The sequence below is a fragment of the Lichenostomus cassidix genome, unplaced genomic scaffold (genome assembly GCF_008360975.1).
Source record: "Lichenostomus cassidix isolate B80296 unplaced genomic scaffold, HeHo_3.0 HiC_scaffold_38, whole genome shotgun sequence".
NCBI lineage: Eukaryota > Metazoa > Chordata > Aves > Passeriformes > Meliphagidae > Lichenostomus > Lichenostomus cassidix.
In genome coordinates, this window is record NW_028147440.1 from 167116 (window position 1) to 184414 (window position 17299).

General features: G+C 43.5%; 2 protein-coding genes and 2 long non-coding RNA genes across 4 annotated transcripts in view; all 4 read right to left on the bottom strand.

The window, feature by feature from the left end:
* Positions 1-608: 608 nt before the first annotated feature.
* On the bottom strand, positions 609-6596 carry UBE2S (ubiquitin conjugating enzyme E2 S). The gene is made up of 3 exons (XM_085045366.1): positions 6520-6596; positions 4613-4803; positions 609-1032 (listed from the first exon to the last, which is right to left on the bottom strand). Exons 2-3 carry the CDS (start codon positions 4769-4771, stop codon positions 703-705), a joined length of 489 nt encoding a protein of 162 aa, XP_084901492.1. The 5' UTR covers positions 4772-4803; positions 6520-6596; the 3' UTR covers positions 609-702.
* A 4443-nt stretch (positions 6597-11039) lies between these two features.
* LOC146422842 (uncharacterized) lies at positions 11040-11333 on the bottom strand. The gene is made up of 2 exons (XR_014847757.1): positions 11304-11333; positions 11040-11216 (listed from the first exon to the last, which is right to left on the bottom strand). It is a non-coding gene; the product is annotated as an uncharacterized LOC146422842 (long non-coding RNA).
* Positions 11334-11554: 221 nt separating this feature from the next.
* On the bottom strand, positions 11555-12720 carry LOC146422843 (uncharacterized). Its single transcript, XR_014847756.1, has 4 exons — positions 12617-12720; positions 12012-12562; positions 11826-11980; positions 11555-11689 (listed from the first exon to the last, which is right to left on the bottom strand). It is a non-coding gene; the product is annotated as an uncharacterized LOC146422843 (long non-coding RNA).
* Positions 12721-12728: 8 nt separating this feature from the next.
* PPP1R12C (protein phosphatase 1 regulatory subunit 12C) overlaps positions 12729-17299 on the bottom strand; it is a 33089-nt gene continuing 28518 nt past the window's right edge. Inside the window, exons 16-19 of the mRNA XM_085045385.1 lie at positions 16613-16663; positions 14786-14836; positions 12952-13040; positions 12729-12785 (exon numbers count right to left, since the gene is read on the bottom strand). Coding sequence (XP_084901511.1) covers positions 12954-13040; positions 14786-14836; positions 16613-16663 — 189 coding nt within the window. The 3' untranslated portion in view covers positions 12729-12785; positions 12952-12953. The remainder of the gene's footprint in view (positions 12786-12951; positions 13041-14785; positions 14837-16612; positions 16664-17299) is intronic.

The window sequence follows — 17299 nt, forward strand, 5'->3', positions numbered from 1 at the left end:
AACTCACCCCCAATCCCCCCAAATTTGGGTCTGGGGGAGGTTTGGGACCCCAAAATCGAGTCTGGGACCCCAAACTTGCCCGAATTCCCCCCAAAATCAGGTCTGGGGGTTATTTGGGACCCCAAACTCACCCCGAATTTGGGTCTGAGGGTTTCAAACCTCCCCAAACTCGACCCAGGGACCCCAAACTCACCCCCAAGCCCCCCAAATTTGGGTCTGGGGGTTATTTGGGACCCCAAAATCGGGTCTAGGGCCCCCAAATTGCCCCCAATCCCCCCCAAAATCAGGTCTGGGGGAGGTTTGGGATCATAAATTTGGGTCTGGGGGTGGTTTGAAATCCCAAACTCAACTCTAGGACCCCCAAATTTGGGTCTGGGGGTTATTTGGGAGCACAAAATGGAGTCTGGGACCCCAAACTCACCCCCAATCCCCCCAAATTTGGGTCTGGGGGCTATTTGGGACCCCAAACCCTCCCCAAATTTGGGTCTGGGGGTTATTTGGGACCCCAAATCACCCCAAACTGACCCCAAATCGGGTCAGGGGGCTATTTGGGACCCCCAAATTTGGGTCAGGGGGCTATTTGGGACCCCCAACCCTCCCCAAATTTAGGTCTGGGGGCTATTTGGGACCCCCAATCCCCCCAAATTTGGGTCAGGGGTAGGTTTAGGACCCCCAATCCCCCCCAAATTCGGGTCAGGGGTCTCAGAGCCTGCGCAGAGCTCGTTTCTTGTCTCCCTTCTTCTTGCCCGCCGGCAGCTTCCTGTCGCCGGCGTGCTTCTTGGGGACAGGAGGACCCTCGGGGTGGCCCTGGGGGGGGTTTGGGGCCGAGGGGCCGGCGGGGGGGTCACTCCTGGGGCTGGGGTCAGTCCTGGGGTCACTCCTGGGGTCACCACTGGGGTCACCACGGGCGTGGATCTCGGTCAGCAGGCGAGCACGAGAGGCGAAGGAGGAGAAATCCTCCAGCAGCAGGCGGGCAGCTTCTTCGTTGAGGGCTGACTCGGGGTTGGGGTGGATCAGCAGGCATTTGATCGTCTGGAAACACAAAAAAATTAAATTTTAGATTGGCTGAAATCAGGAAAAATCATCCTAAAAATCCTCATTGTTATCGTCAAAAAATCGGCTCAGAAATCCCAATTGTTATCCCTAAAATGCTTCCTCATTGAGGGCTGACTCGGGGTTGGGGTGGATCAGCAGGCATTTGATCGTCTGGAATTATAGAAAATTTAGAGATTTAGATTCACCAAAATCCTAAAAAATCATCCTAAAAATCCTGATTGTTATCGTCAAAAAACAGCCCTAAAAATGATCCCAAAAATGGCCCTAAAATGCTTCCTCATTGAGGGCTGACTCGGGGTTGGGGTGGATCAGCAGGCATTTGATCGTCTGAAAACACAAAAAAATTAAATTTTAGATTGGCTGAAATCAGGAAAAATCATCCTAAAAATCATCCTAAAGTCATCCTAAAAACAGCTTCAAAAACAGCCCCAAAAATGACCCAAAAATGGCCCCAAAATGCTTCCCCATTCAGGGCTGACTCGGGGTTGGGGTGGATCAGCAGGCATTTGATCGTCTGAAAACACAAAAAAATTAAATTTAGAATGCCCAAAATCCTAAAAAATCATCCTAAAAATCCTCATTGTTATCGTCAAAAAAACAGATTTAAAATCGCCCTAAAAATGATCCCAAAAATAGCCCCAAAATCCCAATTGTTATCCCTAAATTCCCTCCTCGTTCAGGGCTGACTCGGGGTTGGGGTGGATCAGCAGGCATTTGATCGTCTGGAAATGATTAAAAAATTAAATTTAGATTCACCAAAATCCTAAAAAATCATCCTGAAAATCCTGATTGTTATCATCAAAAAAACAGATTTAAAATCGCCCTAAAAATGATCCCAAAAATGGCCCTAAAACGCTTCCTTGTTCAGGACTGACTCGGGGTTGGGGTGGATCAGCAGGCATTTGATCGTCTGGAAACACAAAAAAATTAAATTTTAGATTGGCTGAAATCAGGAAAAATCATCCTAAAAATCCTGATCGTTATCGTCAAAAAATCAGCTCAGAAATCCCAATTGTTATCCCTAAAATGCTTCCCCGTTGAGGGCTAACTCGGGGTTGGGGTGGATCAGCAGGCATTTGATCGTCTGAAATTATAGAAAATTTAGAGATTTAGATTCACCAAAATCCTAAAAAATCATCCTAAAAATCCTGATTGTTATCGTCAAAAAATCAGCCCCAAAAATGGCCCAAAATGCTTCTTCATTCAGGGCTGACTCGGGGTTGGGGTGGATCAGCAGGCATTTGATCGTCTGGAAACACAAAAAAATTAAATTTTAGATTGGCCAAAATCCCAAAAAGTTATCCCAAAAATCATCCTAAAGTCGTCCTAAAAACAGCTTCAAAAACAGCCCCAAAATGACCCCAAAAATGGCCCTAAAATGCTTCCTCATTGAGGGCTGAGTCGGGGTTGGGGGGGATCAGCAGGCATTTGATCGTCTGAAATTATAAAAAAATTAAATTTTAGATTGTTAAAAATCCTAAAAAATTATCTCAAAATCATCCTGAAAATCCTGGTTGTTATAGTCAAAAACCAGCCCCAAAATCCCAATTGTTATCCCCAAAAAAGAGCTCAAAAATCACTATTAATGGGGCTGATTTGGGGTTGGGGTGGATCAGCAGGCATTTGATGGTCTGGAAAACCCAAAAAAATTAAATTTAGAATCACCAAAATCATAAAAAATCATCCCAAAGTCGCTTTGGTTATCCTCAAAAAAACAGATTTAAAAAACCCTAAAAACAACCCCAAAAATGGCCCCAAAATCCCAATTCAGGGTGGATTTGGGGTTGGGGTGGATGAGGAGAAACTTGATGGTCTGAAAATCCCCAAAAAATTAAATTTAAATTGATCAAAATCCCAAAAAGTTACCCTAAAATCCTCTTGGTTATCCTCAAAGAAATAGCTCCAAAATTGACCCAAAAATGGCACCAAAATCCCACTTGGTAGCCCCAAAAAATGGCCAAATTCACCCCAAATCACCCAAATTTCACCAGAATTTCACCTGAAATCACCACAAAATCACCCAAAATTGCTCAAAATCCCCGGAATTCACCCCAAAATCAACCCCAATCTCACCAGTAACACGTGTCTCAGCCCCAGCTCAGCTCTCCAGTCCCTCTTGAGCACGTTCAGATCCCAAATTCACCCCAAAATCACCATAATTTAACCCCAAAAACCCCAAATTTCACCCAAATTTCACTGTAAATCCTCACAATTTCACCCAAAATTGCCCAAAATCCCTGGAATTCACCCCAAAATCAACCCCAATCTCACCAGTAACACGTGTCTGAGCCCCAGCTCAGCTCTCCAGTCCCTCTTGAGCACATTCAGATCCCAAATTCACCCCAAATTTCACCCCAAAATCACCATAAATTCACCATAAATCACTATAATTTCACCATAATTTCACCCAAATTTTCCCAAAATCCCTGGAATTCACCCCAATCTCACCAGCAGGACGTGTCTCAGCCCCAGCTCAGCTCTCCAGTCCCGCTTCAGCACGTTCACACAGATCTCCCCATGAACTCATCCCAAATTCACCCCAAAAACCCCAAATTTCACCATAAATCACCACAAAATCACCCAAATTTTCCCAAAATCCCCAGAATCCACCCCAAAATCAATCCCAATCTCACCAGTAAGACGTGTCTCAGCCCCAGCTCAGCTCTCCAGTCCTGTTTCAGCACATTCAGATCCCAAATTCACCCCAAATTCACCATAAATTCACTGTAATTTCACCCTACATCACCCAAATTTCACCCAAATTTCACCCAAATTTTCCCAAAATCCCCAGAATTCACCCCAAAATCTCACCAGCAGGACGTGTCTCAGCCCCAGCTCAGCTCTCCAGTCCCTCTTGAGCACGTTCAGATCCCAAATTCACCCCAAAATCACCATAAATTCACCACAAAAAGCCCAAATTTCACCCGAATTTCACCAGAATTTCACTGTAAATCACTATAATTTTCCCAAAATCCCCGGAATTCACCCCAAACTGACCAGCAGGACGTGTCTCAGCCCCAGCTCAGCTCTCCAGTCCTGTTTCAGCACATTCAGATCCCAAATTCACCCCAAAATCACCATAAATTCACTGTAATTTCACCCTAAATCACCCAAATTTCACCCAAAATCACCCAAATTTTCCCAAAATCCCCGGAATTCACCCCAAAATCTCACCAGTAACACGTGTCTGAGCCCCAGCTCAGCTCTCCAGTCCCTCTTGAGCACGTTCACGCAGATCTCGCCATGAACTCACCCCAAAATCACCATAAATTCACTGTAATTTCACCCTAAATCACCCAAATTTCACCCAAAATCACTATAATTTTCCCAAAATCCCCGGAATTCACCCCAAAATCAACCCCAATCTCACCAGCAGGACGTGTCTCAGCCCCAGCTCAGCTCTCCAGTCCCGCTTCAGCACGTTCAGATCCCAAATTCACCCCAAATTCACCACAAAAACCCCAAATTTCACCCGAATTTCACCAGAATTTCACTGTAAATCACTATAATTCCACCCAAATTTTCCCAAAATCCCCGGAATTCACCCCAAACTCACCAGCAAGACGTGTCTGAGCCCCAGCTCAGCTCTCCAGTCCCTCTTGAGCACGTTCACGCAGATCTCGCCGCTCGGCCCCACGTTGGGATGGAAGATCTTGGTGAGGAAAAACCCCTTTGGGGGAGAAGCAGGAAAATCTTTCCCCAAAACCAACTTCATGCGGAAAATCCCTCCGGCGTAGGGAGTGCCCTCTGGGTTTGGGGAGAAAAATGGAGATTTTGGTTAAAAGGGGGGAAAAGGAGATGAAACCATGAAAAAATTAAAAAAAACATTATGAAATTAAAAAAAAACCCATAAAAAACCCCAAAAAAACCCCTAAAAACCCATAAAAAAACCCCAAAAAAGCCCAAATTGAACCCTAAATGCCCTCTGGGTTTGGGGAGAAAAACAGAGATTTTGGTTAAAAGGGGAAAAAGAGATGAAATAGTGAAAAAATAAAAAAAACCACCTTAAAACCTGAAACAACCAAAAAAAACCTCAAAAAAACCATTAAAAACCCCCAAAAAAAGCCCTAAAAAGCCCAAATTGAACCCTAAATGCCCTCTGGGTTTGGGGAGAAAAACAGAGATTTTGGTTAAAAGGGGGAAAAAGGAGATGAAATAGTGAAAAAATAAAAAAACCACCACCTTAAAACCTGAAACATCCATAAAAAACCCCAAAAAACCATTAAAAAACCTAAAAAAAAACCCAAAAAAGCCCAAATTGAACCCTAAATGCCCTCTGGGTTGGGGAGAAAAAATGAGATTTTGGTTAAAAGGGGGGGAAAAAAGAGATGAAATAGTGAAAAAATAAAAAAAAACCACCTTAAAACCTGAAACAACCAAAAAAACCCACAAAAAACCCATAAAAAACCCTAAAAACCCCCAAAAAACCCTAAAAAACCCCCAAAAAACCCCCAAAATGCCCTCTGGGTTTGGGGAGAAAAACAGAGATTTTGGTTAAAAGGGGGGAAAAAGAGATGAAACCATGAAAAAATTTAAAAAAAAACCTTAAAACCTGAAACTTCCATAAAAAACCCCAAAAACCCATAAAAAACCCCAAAAAACCCATAAAAAACCCTAAAAAACACCCAAAATGCCCTCTGGGTTGGGGAGAAAAAATGAAATTTTGGTTAAAAGTGGGGAAACATGTTGAGGAACAATGAAAAAATCTTTGAATTTGGGATTTTTCCCATAATTTTTGGGGTTTCTTGGAATATTACAGAAACTTTCTGTGAGGTTTTTCCTCAAAAATCAGATTATTTTAGGTCGAAACACCCCAAAAATCACCCCAAATTCAGCCCTAAAGACCCCAAAATTCAGCCCTAAAACCCAACCCTGACCAGAAGCGGATTTTGGGTTGAATTTTGGGGTTTTTCCCATAATTTTGGGGGGAATTTAGTGAAATCCTTGGGATTTTGGATACTTTTCATGAGCTCAACACCCCAAAAATCAGATTATTTTGGGTCGAAATGCTGCAAAATCACCCCAAATTCAGTCCTTCAAACCCCAAAATTGAACCCTAAAACCCAACCGTGACCAGAAGTGGATTTTAGGGAATTCCAGGTGAGAATTTTGGATATTTTTTAGGGTTTTTTAGTGTCCCTACCTGGCCCCTCGATGGCCACCTGCACATCTGTCACATCCTCATCACTGAGGAACACTTTAGGGAATTCCAGGTGGGAATTTTTGGGTTTTTTCCTGGGATTTTTGGGGTTTTTGGAATATTACAGTGACTTTCTATAGGTTTCCTCCTCAAAAATCAGATTATTTTAGGTGAAAACACCCTAAATTCAGCTCGAAAAACCCCAAAATTCAGCCCTAAGACCCAACTGTGACCAGAAGCAGATTTGAGGGAATTCCAGGTGTGAATTTTGGGATTTTTTGGGTGTGAATTTTGGGATTTTTTTTGGTTTTTAGTGTCCCTACCGGGCCCCTCGATGGCCACCTGGACATCAGTGACATCCTCCTCGTTGGGGATCACTTTGATTCCGTCAGGAGGGTCTGAGGTGTGAATTTTGGGATTTTTTAGGATATTTTTTTTGGGTTTTTAGTGTCCCTACCTGGCCCCTCGATGGCCACCTGCACGTCTGTCACATCCTCATCATTTGGGAACACTTTGATTCCGTCAGGAGGGTCTGAGGTGTGAATTTTGGGGAATTTTGGGGTTTTTTAGGATATTTTTTGGATGTTTTTAGGGTCCCTACCTGGCCCCTCGATGGCCACCTGGACGTCTGTCACATCCTCATCATTTGGGATCACTTTGATTCCGTCAGGAGGGTCTGAGGTGTGAATTTTGGGGAATTTGGGATATTTTTAGGATTTTTTAGTGTCCCTACCTGGCCCCTCGATGGCCACCTGCACATCTGTCACATCCTCGTCATTTGGGATCACTTTGATTCCGTCAGGAGGGTCTGAGGTGTGAATTTTGGGATTTTTTGGATGTTTTTAGGATATTTTAGGATCCTTACCTGGCCCCTCGATGGCCACCTGGACATCAGTGACATCCTCCTCGTTTGGGAACACTTTGATTCCGTCAGGAGGGTCTGAGGTGAGCAGAGAAACTTCCCTGCAGAGCAGCCTGAGGGTTTGGGGTGGAAGGTTCTCTGCGTTCGACGTCTGCTGGGGAGAAAAACGGAGATTTTGGGAAAATTGGGAGTTTTGATTGAGGCTGGGAGGGAGTGTGGGGGGAAAATGGGAAATTTTGGGGGGGAAAATGATGAATTTTGGGGGAAATGAATTTGGGGAAAAAATGATTAATTTGGGGGAAAAAAGAGAAATTTAGGGGGAAATTATAAACTTTGGGGGAAAAAAGAGATTAATTTTGGGGGAAAATGAGGAGTTTCAGGAAAAATGAGGAATTTTGGGGGAAAATGAGGACTTTTGGGGGGAAAATGATGAATTTTGGGGAGAAAATGAGGAATTTTGGGGGAAAATGAGGAATTTTGGGGGAAAATGAGGAATTTTGGGGGGAAATGAGGAGTTTTGGGAGGAAAATGAGGAGTTTTGGGGGGAAAAGTGGGGAAATTGGAAAATGGGGGAAAATTGGGGAAAAGAAATCTTGGGGGAAAATGATGAATTTTGGGGGAAATGAGAGATTTTGGGGGAAATGGGAAATTTTGGGGGAAAATGAGGAGTTTTGGGGGGAAAATCATAAATTTTTTGGGAAAAATGAGGAGTTTTGGGAGAAAATGGTGAATTTTTGGGAAAAGGAGAAATTTGAGGGGAAAATGATGAATTTTGGGGGAAAAATGATTAATTTAGGGAAAAAAAGATTTAGGGAAATTTAGGGGGGGAAATGATGACTTTTGGGGGGAAATGAGGAGTTTGGGGTGAAAAATGAGGAATTTTGGGGGAAAAATGAGGAGTTTTGGGAGGAAAATGAGGAGTTTTGGGGGGAAAATGAGGAATTTTGGGAGAAAAATGAGGAATTTTGGGGGAAAAATGAGGAAAAATTTGGGGGAAAATGGGGAATTTTGGGGGAAAATGAGGGAAAACTTTTGGGAGAAATGAGAAATTTTGGGGAAAATGAGAAATTTTGGGGGAAAATGAGAGACTTTGGGGGAAAATCATAAATTTTTGGGGAAAAATGAGGAGTTTTGGGGAGAAAATGGTGAATTTTGGGGGGAAAAGGAGAAATTTAAGGGGAAAAATGATGAATTTTGGGGGGAAAATGAATTTTGGGGAAAAAATGATTAATTTGGGGGAAAAAAGAGAAATTTAGGAAATTATAAACTTTGGGGGAAAAAAAGATGAATTTTGGGGAAATGAGGAGTTTCGGGAAAAATAGGAATTTTGGGGGAAAATGAGGAAATTTTGGGGGAAAATGAGGAATTTTGGGGAAAATGATGGAAAATGATTTTTGGGGGAAAATGAGGAGTTTTGGGGCAAAATGAGGAGTTTTGGGAAAATGAGGAGTTTGGGGGGAAAATGAGAAATTTGGGGGAAATGATGAATTTTGGGGGAATGATAAACTTTGGGGGAAAAATGATGAGTTTTAGGGAGAAAATCTTAAATTTTGGGGGAAAATGAGGAGTTTTAAGGGAAAATGAGGAATTTTGGGGGAAAAATGATGAATTTTGGGGGAAAATGAGGAATTTTGGGGGGAAATGATGAGTTTTAGGGAGAAAATGATAAAATTTGGGGGGAAATGAGGAATTTTGGGGGAAAAATGAGGAATTTGAGGGGGAAAAATATGAATTTTGGGGGGAAAATGAGGAGTTTTGGGGGAAAAATGAGGAATTTTGGGGGAAAACTGGGAAATTTTGGGGTTTGAAGAGGTTCCTGACCTGCCAGGCGCCACCTCGAGGCTCCTGAGGGAGAAACCAAAAAAAATTGGTGGATTTTGTGTGAAAAATACTGAATTTTGAATAAAAAACCCCTGAATTCCCCACAAAACACTCAATTCCCCCATAAAACCCAGAAATTTATCACCCCAAACCACTAATTCCTCACAAAAAACCTGAATTTTCCCCCAAAAAACCATAAATTTTCCCACAAAAACCCTAAATTCATCACCGAAACCCTAAATTTACAATCAAAAAAACCTGATTTTCCTCCCAAAAACCCTAAATTTTCCATAAAAAACCCATAAATTCCCCCAAAAAAACCCATAAATTCCCCACAAAACCCATAAATTCCCCACAAAACCCAGAAATTCCCCACAAATACCCCAAATTCTTCCCCAAAAAACCCTAAATTCACCCCGAATTTGGGGTGAGGAGCCCAAAAAACCTCCCGAATTCCTCCCAAAACTCCCCGAATTCTCTCTAAATCACCTCAAAATTCATTTAAACTCCCGAAATTACATCTGAATCACCTCAGGATCTCCCAAATCGCCCCAAAATTCGCTCAAACTCCCGAAATTCCCTTAAAATCACCTCAGGAATTCCCGAATCACCTCAGGACTCCCAAATCGCCTCAAAATTCTCCCGGAAGACCCAAAATTCGCTCAAAATCTCCCAAAATTCGCTCAAAATCTCCCAAAATTCGCTCAAAATCTCCCAAAATTCACTCAAAATCTCCCAAAATCCACTCAAAATCACCTCAGGAATTCCCGAATCACCTCAGGACCTCCTAAATCGCCCCAAAATCTTCCCGGAAGACCAAAAATTCATTTAAACTCCCCAAATTCCCTCTAAATCATCCTCAGGACTCCCAAATCGCCCCAAAATCCACTCAAACTGCCGAAATTCGCTCTAGATCACCTCAGGAATTCCCGAATTACCTCAGGATTCCCAAAATCCCCTCAGGATTTCCCAAAATCCCCTCAGGGTCTCCCAAATCGCCCCAAAAATCACTCAAACTCCCAAAATTCGCTCCAAATCGCCTCAGGATTCCCCAAAATCCCCTCAGGATCTCCCAAATTACCTCAGCATTTCCGAAATTACCTCAAGATCTCCCAAATCGCCCCAAAATCCACTCAAACTCCCGAAATTCGCTCTGGATCCCCTCAGGATTCCCCAAATCTCCTCAGGATTCCCCAAATCCCCTCAGGATTCCCCAAATCCCCTCATAACCTCCCAAACCCCTCACGACCAGCCCAGGCAGGCCAAGGACTGACCGGAACCCCCCAGACCAGGCCCGGATCGACCTCATCTCCCCCCGCGACCCCCAAACTGTCCCCAAACCCCCTCAGCGACCCCCAAACCCCCTCAGGACTCCCCAGCGCTCCCCCAGGCCTCGCTCACCATGGCGCCGGGCAGGCCCCGGGTGGCTCCGCGCTGTCCCCGAGCAGGAAGCGGCTCGGCGCGGCTGTCGCGGTGTTCCCGGCGGGTCGCGGCGCTGTCGGGGTGACCCTGGGGCGGGGGGAGGCCGGAGGGTCGCCGCCTCTCCCCCTCCCCCGGCAGCGCGCTGCCAGCTCCGCCGCCGCCGCCCGCCCGCCGCGCTCGGAGCCCCTGAGGGCCGCGCCGCCGCTTTTATCACCTCGGTCGGGCCCGGCCACGCCCCCCGAGCCCTCACCCAATCAGCGCAGCGCGGCTGCGGCGCCGACCAATGGGATGAGGGGGAAAAGGCGGGAGCTGAGCGCTGATTGGCGGGTTCCTGAGGGGGAGGCCGCGGGGGGCGTGGCTCGCGCGCGTTGTTTGCGCCGTAACGGTCGGCGGAAAGGGCGGGGCCAGCGGTTTGAACGGCGGTGATTGACAGGTGAACCAACCAATAAGGTGGCGGGAAGGGGCGGAGCTTCCTGGAGGTGTGTCTCAGAATGATTGATAGGTGAATCAACCAATCAGAGCGCGGGGTTTGAAGGGGGTGTGGCCTAAACGCTTCCGGGTTTCCGCGAAATTTCAATTTTCCCGAAAAAGAACCAAAAACCTCCAAAAAAACCCCAAAAACCTCCCAAAAGTGACCCAAATCTCCTCCTCGGGGGTCAAACCTCCTGTAAAAATGTTAATTTGCATCTCCGGAGATTTATAAATAAATTCAAATTAAAGAAAACAAAACCTTTCGACTTTAACTCTTTTTTAATTATTTTTTTTACATTTTTTTCCTCTTTTTCTCGCAAAAATACTCCTGGGGGGAGGGGCCGAGGTCGGGTGGGCGGGGCGAAGGGAGGCCCCGCCCCCCCGCGGTCTGATTGGACGAACAGCGTTTGATTGGCATGCGGGGAGGAGGGGGCGGGGCCTCCGCTCAGACCACGCCCCTTTGGCCACGCCCCCTTTGGCAGCTTCCGGTCAGTGCAATGCGGTGACCACGCCCCCTTTGGCCACGCCCACACGGTGACCACGCCCCCTTTGGCCACGCCCACACGGTGACCACGCCCACCCGCTTGGCCACGCCCCCGGCGCGGTTGGCTCCGCCCCCTTGGGGGAGGTTTGGCAGATTTTGGGGCGAATTTGGGAGGTGTGGGAGGTCAGGGGTCACCGAGAGGTCACCGAGAGGTCACCGAGAGGTCAAGGGTCACTTGAGATGTCCCAAGGGTCACTCAGGGTCACTGAGAGGTCACTTGAGATGTCCTGGAGGTCCCAAGGGTCACTCATTGGTCACTCTGGAGGTCCTGGAGGTCACTCTGGGTCACTCATTGGTCACTCATTGGTCACTCTGGGTCACTCATTGGTCACTCAGGGTCACTTGAGATGTCCAGGATGTCCAAAGGGTCACTCTGGAGGTCACCCATGGTCACTCATTGGTCACTCTGGATGTCCTGGAGGTCACTCATTGGTCACTCATTGGTCACTCAGGAGGTCCTGGAGGTCCCAAGGGTCACTCGAGGTCACTCTGGATGTCCTGGAGATCACTCATTGGTCACTCAGGGTCACTCAGGAGGTCTTGGAGGTCCCAAGGGTCACTCCTGGTCACTCTGTGGTCACTCAGTGGTCACTCCTGGTCACTCAGGGTGTCCTGGATGTCCCTCAGGGTCACTCAGTGGTCACTCAGTGGTCACTCTGGGTCCCTCAGGGTCACTCAGTGGTCACTGTGGTCACTCAATGGTCACTCAGCGGTCATTTGGACAGTTTGCTGATCACTCTGATCAACGCCGCGTTCTCATCCTTCAGCCGCTGGTCACTCTGTGGTCACTGTGGTCACTCAGTGGTCACTCAGTGGTCACTCAGCGGTCACTCAGTGGTCATTTGGACAGTTTGCTGATGACCCTGATCAACGCCGCGTTCTCATCCTTCAGCCGCTGGTCACTCAGTGGTCACTCAGATCACTCTGTGTCACTCAGTGGTCACTCAGTGTCACTCAGTGGTCACTCAGCGGTCACTCAGTGGTCACTCAGTGGTCATTTGGACAGTTTGCTGATCACCCTGATCAACGCCGCGTTCTCATCCTTCAGCCGCTGGTCACTCTGTGGTCACTCTGGTCACTCTGTGGTCACTCTGGATGTCCTGGATGTCACTCTGTGTCACTCTGTGGTCACTCAGTGGTCACTCAGTGGTCATTTGGACAGTTTGCTGATGACCCTGATCAACGCCGCGTTCTCATCCTTCAGCCGCTGGTCACTCTGTGGTCACTCTGTGTGTCCTGGATGTCACTCTGGTCTCTCAGGGTCACTCAGTGTCACTCTGGCTGTCCCTCAGGTGGTCACTCAGTGGTCACTCTGGTCATTTGGACAGTTTGCTGATCACCCTGATCAACGCCGCGTTCTCATCCTTCAGCCGCTGGTCACTCTATAGTCACTCTGGTCACTCTGTGGTCACTCTGGTGTCCTGGATGTCACTCTGTGTCACTCTGTGGTCACTCAGTGGTCACTCAGTGGTCATTTGGACAGTTTGCTGATGACCCTGATCAACGCCGCGTTCTCATCCTTCAGCCGCTGGTCACTCTGTGGTCACTCTGTGTGTCCTGGATGTCACTCTGGTCTCTCAGGGTCACTCAGTGTCACTCTGGCTGTCCCTCAGGTGGTCACTGTGGTCACTCAGCGGTCATTTGGACAGTTTGCTGATGACCCTGATCAACGCCGCGTTCTCATCCTTCAGCCGCTGGTTGTCGGCGCGAAGGTCTGACAGAGCCTGGGGGGAAAAACAACCATTTTGGTCAATTTTATTGACATTTTATTGACATTTTATTGACATTTTATTGACATTTTATTCGAATTTTATTGAATTGAAATCCCAAACTTTCCCCAGAATTCGCGTTCGCTCAGATCCTGTGAAATTTGGGGTGAAAAATCCCAATTTTAGTCAAATTTTATTGCAATTTTATTCAAATTTTATTCAAATTTCATTAAATTAAAATCCCAAACCTTCCCCATGCAGATCCAGTGAAATTTGGGGTGAAAAATACCAATTTTAGTCCAATTTTATTAACATTTTATTAAATTAAAATCCAATTTAAATCATCCCAAACCTTCCCCAAAATTGTGTTTTCTCAGATCCGGTAGAATTTGGGGGAAAAATAACAGTTTTATTCAAATTTTATTCAAATTTGATTCAAATTTCATTAAATTAAAATCCCAAACTTTCCCCAAAATCCATTTTCCTGCAGCTCCTGTGAAATTTGGGGTGAAAAATCCCAATTTTATTGAAATTTTATTGAAATTTTATTGAAATTTTATTCGAATTTTATTGAAATTTCATTAAATTAAAATCCCAAACTTTCCCCAGAATTCACTTTTGCTCAGATCCTGTAGAATTTGGGGGGAAAAATCCCAATTTTAGTAAAGTTTTATTCAAATTTTATTAAAATTTTATTGAAATTTTATTGCAATTTTATTCAAATTTTATTGAAATTTTAGTCAAATTTTATTGAAATTTTATTCAAATTTTATTGAAATTTTATTAAAATTTTATTAAAATTTCATTACATTAAAATCCCAAACCTTCCCCACGCAGATCCTGTGAAATTTGGGGGGAAAAATCCCAATTTTAGTCAAATTTTATTGAAATTTTATTAAAATTTTATTGAAATTTTATTGAAATTTTATTGAAATTTTATTGACATTTTATTCGAATTTTATTAATTTGAAATCCCAAACTTTCCCCAGAATTCGCGTTCGCTCAGATCCTGTGAAATTTGGGGTGAAAAATCCAAATTTTAGTCAAATTTTATTGAAATTTTATTGAAATTCTATTAAAATTTCATTACATTAAAATCCCAAACCTTCCCCAAAATCCTGTAAAATTTGGGGTTTTTTTGGTGGATTTTGGGGTTTTTTTGGGGATTTTGAAGTTTTTTAATTTTCTTGGGGTTTTTTTTGGGGTTTCTGGAGGTTTTTTGGGGATTTTGGGGTTTTGGGGTTTTTGATTTTGGGGTTTTGGGTTGTTTTGGATTTTGGTGTTTTGGGTTTTTTTGGGGGTTTTTGAGTTTTGGGGGTTTTATGGGGGATTTTGGGGGTTTTGAGGTTTTTTTGGATTTTTGGGGTTTTTGGGGGTTTGGGTGTTTTTTTGGGGGGTTTTTTTGGGGTTTTGGTTTTGGGGTTTTTGTGGTTTTTGTGGTTTTTGGGGTTTTTTGGGGTTTGGGGTTTTTGGGGGTTTTGTTTTGGGGTTTTTTGTTTTTTGGGATTTTTTGGGGTTTTTTGGGGTTTTTTGGGAGGTTTTTTGGTTTCTTTTTTTAGTTTTTTGGTTTTTTGGGGTTTTTTTTGGGTTTTTTGAGAGGTTTTTTTGGTTTTTTTGGGGTTTTTTTTTGGGTTTTTTTTTTGGTTTTTGGGATTTTTTGAGGTTTTTTCCATTTTTTTTGGGTTTTTTTAGGTTTTTTGGGATTTTTTGGGGTTTTTTTGGGTTTTTTTGGGGTTTCCACCTGCTCTCCCCAAGTTCACCTTCAGCTCCTCCTCCAGTTCAGCTGCTTTCAGCTCCAGAGCTCGACGTTCCTGGGGAAAAAAGGGTTAAATTGGGAAAATTTGGGGGAAAAATAAAAGTTAAATTGGGAAAATTTGGGGGAAAAATAAAAGTTTAAATTTGGGGGAAAAAAGGGTTAAAATGGGAAATTTTGGGGGAAAAATAAAAGTTTAAATTGGGAAAAATTGGGGGAAAATAAAGGGTTAGATTGGGAAAATTTGGGGAAAAAAGTTAAATTGGGAAAATTTGAGGAAAAATAAAGGTTAAATTGGGAAAATTGGGGGAAAAAATAAAGGTTAGATTGGGAAAATTTGGGGGGAAAAATAAAAGTTTAAATTGGGAAAAATTGGGGGAAAAAAGGGTTAAAATGGGAAAATTTGGGGGAAAAATAAAAGTTTAAATTGGGAAAAATTGGGGGAAAAAAGGGTTAAAATGGGAAAATTTGGGGAAGAAAGGGTTAAATTGGGAAAATTTGGGGGAAAAAATAAAAGTTAAATTGGGAAAATTTGGGGAAAAAATAAAGGTTAAAATGGGAAAATTTGGGGGGAAAAAAAAAGGTAAAATTTGGGGGAAAAAAGGGTTAAAATGGGAAATTTTGGGGGAAAAATAAAGATTAAATTGGGAAAATTTGGGGGAAAAAATAAAAGTTTAAATTGGGAAAATTTGGGGGAAAAAAGGGTTAAATTGGGAAAAATTGGGGAGAAAATAAAAGTTTAAATTGGGACAATTTGGGGGAAAAAATAAAAGTTAGATTGGGAAAAATTGGGGGAAAAATAAAAGTTTAAATTGGGAAAAAAAGGGTTAAAATGGGAAAATTTGGGGGAAAAATAGAAGTTTAAATTGGGGAAATTTGGGGAAAAAATAAAAGTTTAAATTGGGAAAAATTGGGGGAAAAAAGGGTTAAATTGGGGAAATTTGGGGGGAAAAATAAAGATTAAATTGGGAAAAATTGGGGAAAAAAATAAAAGTTTAAATTTGGGGGAAAAAAGGGTTAAATTGGGAAAATTTGGGGGGAAAATGGTAAAAAATATGAGGGAAAAACTAAAAAAAAAAAATTAATGAAAAATGGCAAAACCATGAAGGTTTTCGGTGGGAATTTTGGGGTATTTTGGGATTTTTTGGGATATTTTTGGGGAAATTTGGGGTATTTTGGGGTGGTTTTGGGGGTATTTTGGGGGTTTGGGTATTTTGGGTATTTGGGGGTTTTTTTGGTTTTGGGGTATTTTTGGGGGTTTGGGTGTATTTTGGGTATTTTTGGGGTTTTGGGGGCATTTTGGGGTGTTTTGGGTGTGTTTTTGGGTGTTTTGGGAATTTTTTGGGGTATTTTGGGGTTTTGGGGGTATTTTGGGGGTTTTTTTTTGGGTATTTTTGGGTATTTTGGGGGTTTTTGGATATTTTTTGGGGTATTTTGGGGTGTTTTGAGGTTTTTTTGGGGGTATTTTGGGGTTTTGGGGTTTTTGGGTTTTATTTTGGGGTATTTTGGGGTAATTTTGGGGGTTTTGGTATTTTGGGGGGTTTTGGTGTATTTTTTTGGGTATTTTGGTGTATTTTTGGAGTTTTTTGGGGGTTTTTGGATATTTTTTGGGGTATTTTGGGTGTATTTTGGGGTGTTTTTGGGGTATTTTGGGGTTTTTTGGGTTTTGGGGTGGTTTTGGGGGTTTTGGGTGTATTTGGGGGTATTTTTAGGTATATTTTGGGGTATTTTGGGGTGTTTTTGGGGTATTTTTGGGGTATTTTGGGGTGTTCTGGGTGTATTTTGGGGTATTAGGGTGTATTTAGGGGTGTTTTGGGCTGTTTTTGGGACTCACGAATCTCTCCAGCTCCAGCCTGGCCGGTCGCTCTGCGCTTCGCTCCTGACGCTGAGGAGAGAAAAAAATACAAAATATTTCATTTATTTTGGGGAATTTGGGATGTTCTGGGTGACCTTTGAGTGACCTCTGAGTGACCTTTGAGTGACCAATGAGTGACCAATGAGTGACCAATGAGTGACCAATGAATGACCAATGAGTGACCAATGAGTGACCAATGAGTGACCAATGAGTGACCAATGAGTGACCTTTGAGTGACCAATGAGTGACCTTTGAGTGACCAATGAGTGACCAATGAGTGACCTTTGAGTGACCAATGAGTGACCAATGAGTGACCTCTGAGTGACCAATGAGTGACCAATAAATGATCAATGAATGATCAATCAGTGATCAATAAGTGACCAATAACTGACCAATGAGTGACCAATGAGTGACCGATAAGTGATCAATGAGTGACCAATAAGTGACCACTAAGTGATCAATAACTGACCAATGAATGACCAATAAGTGATCAATAACTGATCAACAACAACTGACTAATGAGTGACCAATAAGTGATCAATAACTGACCAATAACTGATCAATAATGGATCAATAACTGACCAATGAGTGACCAATAGGTGACCGACCAATACCTGATCAATGAGTGACCAATAACTGATCAATAACCAATCTATACCTGAACAA